This window comes from Leopardus geoffroyi, chromosome D1, assembly GCF_018350155.1.
Source record: "Leopardus geoffroyi isolate Oge1 chromosome D1, O.geoffroyi_Oge1_pat1.0, whole genome shotgun sequence".
NCBI classification, from domain to species: domain Eukaryota; kingdom Metazoa; phylum Chordata; class Mammalia; order Carnivora; family Felidae; genus Leopardus; species Leopardus geoffroyi.
The window spans coordinates 101,865,612-101,868,112 of record NC_059329.1 but is presented as its reverse complement, the minus strand read 5'-3'; the positions used below and the strand labels follow the sequence as shown (position 1 = coordinate 101,868,112).

The following is a 2,501-nucleotide window of genomic DNA, read 5'->3' as shown; positions in this document are numbered from 1 at the left end:
GAATGAGTAGGTTTTGAACAGATTATAAACCAACCAAAGAGCATATTCTTGGAGAAAATTCAAGTATATCTGCTTAACTTAAAAGAGTCGTTGAGTTTGGAAATCTTAACCTCGTCAAGAGAATATGGCCTCCAAAAGTAGAAGAAAAGCTTTCCATTTGTAGTATAACTCAGATACTCAAGATATGATTCCAGATCAAGACTTTTCTTTGCTTTCCTATTTATGTCTTAAATTTCCAACACTTAGATATAGGACATTTGATGTTTGTCTTCAAGTGGATGCTTCTGTAAAAAGGGGGTGGTTTGAAAAATGGATATGATAAAAACAAACTTCACTGTGACTGAATTTGTGTTCCTGGGCCTCTCATCTCAGCCAAAGATGCAGCTCATTCTTTTTATTATGTTCTTGTTTTTCTACTTATTAACAGTAGTGGGGAATATTACAATTATCACTGTTATTCAGATAGAACCTCGTCTCCAAACCCCCATGTACTTCTTCCTCACTAATTTATCCTTTCTAGATATCTGCTATACAGCCACCAATGTCCCACAAATGCTGTCCAACATGGTGGGGAAAAAGACCATCCCATTCTCTAGCTGTGCTACTCAGATGTACTTCTCCCTCTCTTTTGGAATGATTGAATGTGTTCTCCTTGGGGTCATGGCTTATGACAGATATGTAGCCATTTGTCACCCTCTTCATTATACTGTCATTATGAACCAAAGTATCTGTGTCTAATTGGCAACCATTTCTTGGTCCAGTAGCTTCCTGAGCTCCATGGTTATCAATGTCCTCACCTTGAGTTTGCCCTACTGTGGGCCCAATGTCCTGAATCACTTTTTCTGTGAGGTCCCTTCTGTCCTGAGGTTGGCTTGCACTGACACCTCATTTACTGAGCTGGTTGTTTTCATCTTCAGTATTATCATCGTCTTCATTCCTTTTCTCCTGATTGTTGTTTCCTATGCCCGAATCCTTCTATCAGTCCTCAGGATACGGTCAGCCTCTGGAAGGCACCAGGCACTGTCCATCTGTGCCTCCTTTCTGACAGTGGTGGCCTTGTTCTATGGAACTGCCATCTTCATGTCCGTGAGACCCCAGTCGAAGTCCTCCAGGGCTGGGGGCAAGATCATTGCAGTGTTCTACACTGTGATCACACCTATGCTCAACCCCTTGATCTATAGCCTAAGGAACCAAGATGTGAAAGGAGCTTTAAGGAGAGCTATTGCAAAACAGAAGACAGGAGGGGTCTTAATGGGACATAAAGTTAACTGTTAATCTAAGATGGCTGACTTCTGTATATGAAGTAAGACAATAAATAAGACCTTGAACCGTCAATGTTTGTCCTGCCATTCATAAAGAACATATAAAGCCAGCTGCAAACGCAGCAGGAACACATATTCTCCAAGGGCAAATTGCAGCTTTAGTGTGCCAAAGTAACTTCTTTCATTGGGTGACTATTTGCTTACTCACTATGGAATTTTAGTTCTCTAAAATCATAGACTATCTGAAATTAATTGCTTGACGTTATAACAGTAAGATGAAACATCTTATTACTGCTGGAGGATCTAAAGCATATTCATATAGAGAAACATCCTGAATTTTTAACTCAGGTGGAGAAATTCAGATAAGGGATTTTGGACATAACATTTCACATCTGTGTTAATTTGGTAGTGAACAAGGAAACAAGACTTTGCATCTACTTTGTGGTTTAGACCAATTTTGACTCCTTTACATACATACAGGCTTGCTTTGTAACAAATATATCAAAATATTGCTTCATTTAAAGTTCATGAGGCAGCCAGATCATGCAGGCTGAGATGACTAATAAGGAGTAATGATTTATTCTTAGTAAAATGTGACACACACACACACACACACACACATTTGTGGAAATAAATGTTTCCTGTATTTTAAAGCTCTAAAAAGAATTGTTTTTTAAAATAATTATTCTTTGAATTAAGAGAATAGAATATAATTTAGCATTATTATGCTTAATAACCGTATATATGGCCTTTGATTAACATGCCGTTAAATTAGCTACTCTATTTCAAAAATTTCCTCACTTATTTGTTTTACAATTTAGAAGAAAATAAAAGTGTAATTCCACTCTCAGATATTCAACAACTAAAATGCAACCATTTCATCTACCTAAATATGAAGGTCATATAAAATCAGTAAATGAAGCATTCTTGATGGACTGGTTTAACATTGATTCAAAAAGTAAAAGGCAAAATCAGTAACCAACTAGTCAAATTCATTACAAGCAGGGTGCTTTTTTTGTGTTGTATGTGCCTTAATATATATAACTTTATATGTTTGCTTGAGACACGAATAAGGATTAGAAACATCTCCTTCTAATCAACTTTCTTCTGAACAAAAGTAAAATTTGAAAGTCTCTCAAATATTACCAAATAAGAAATACAACAACATACTTGGTTGGCTATTTATGAGTTAGAAACAATATTAAATTCGTTTTGATAAAGGAACGCGAAATGCCCAAA

At 36.5% G+C, this 2,501-nt stretch overlaps 1 protein-coding gene across 1 annotated transcript; it reads left to right on the top strand.

Annotated features, from left to right (window-relative positions):
• The first annotated feature begins 309 nt into the window (after positions 1 to 309).
• LOC123600528 (olfactory receptor 2G3-like) lies at positions 310 to 1,275 on the top strand. Its single transcript, XM_045482562.1, is given in 1 exon segment — positions 310 to 1,275. A coding segment is annotated over 1 exon segment (966 nt).
• Positions 1,276 to 2,501: the final 1,226 nt, after the last annotated feature.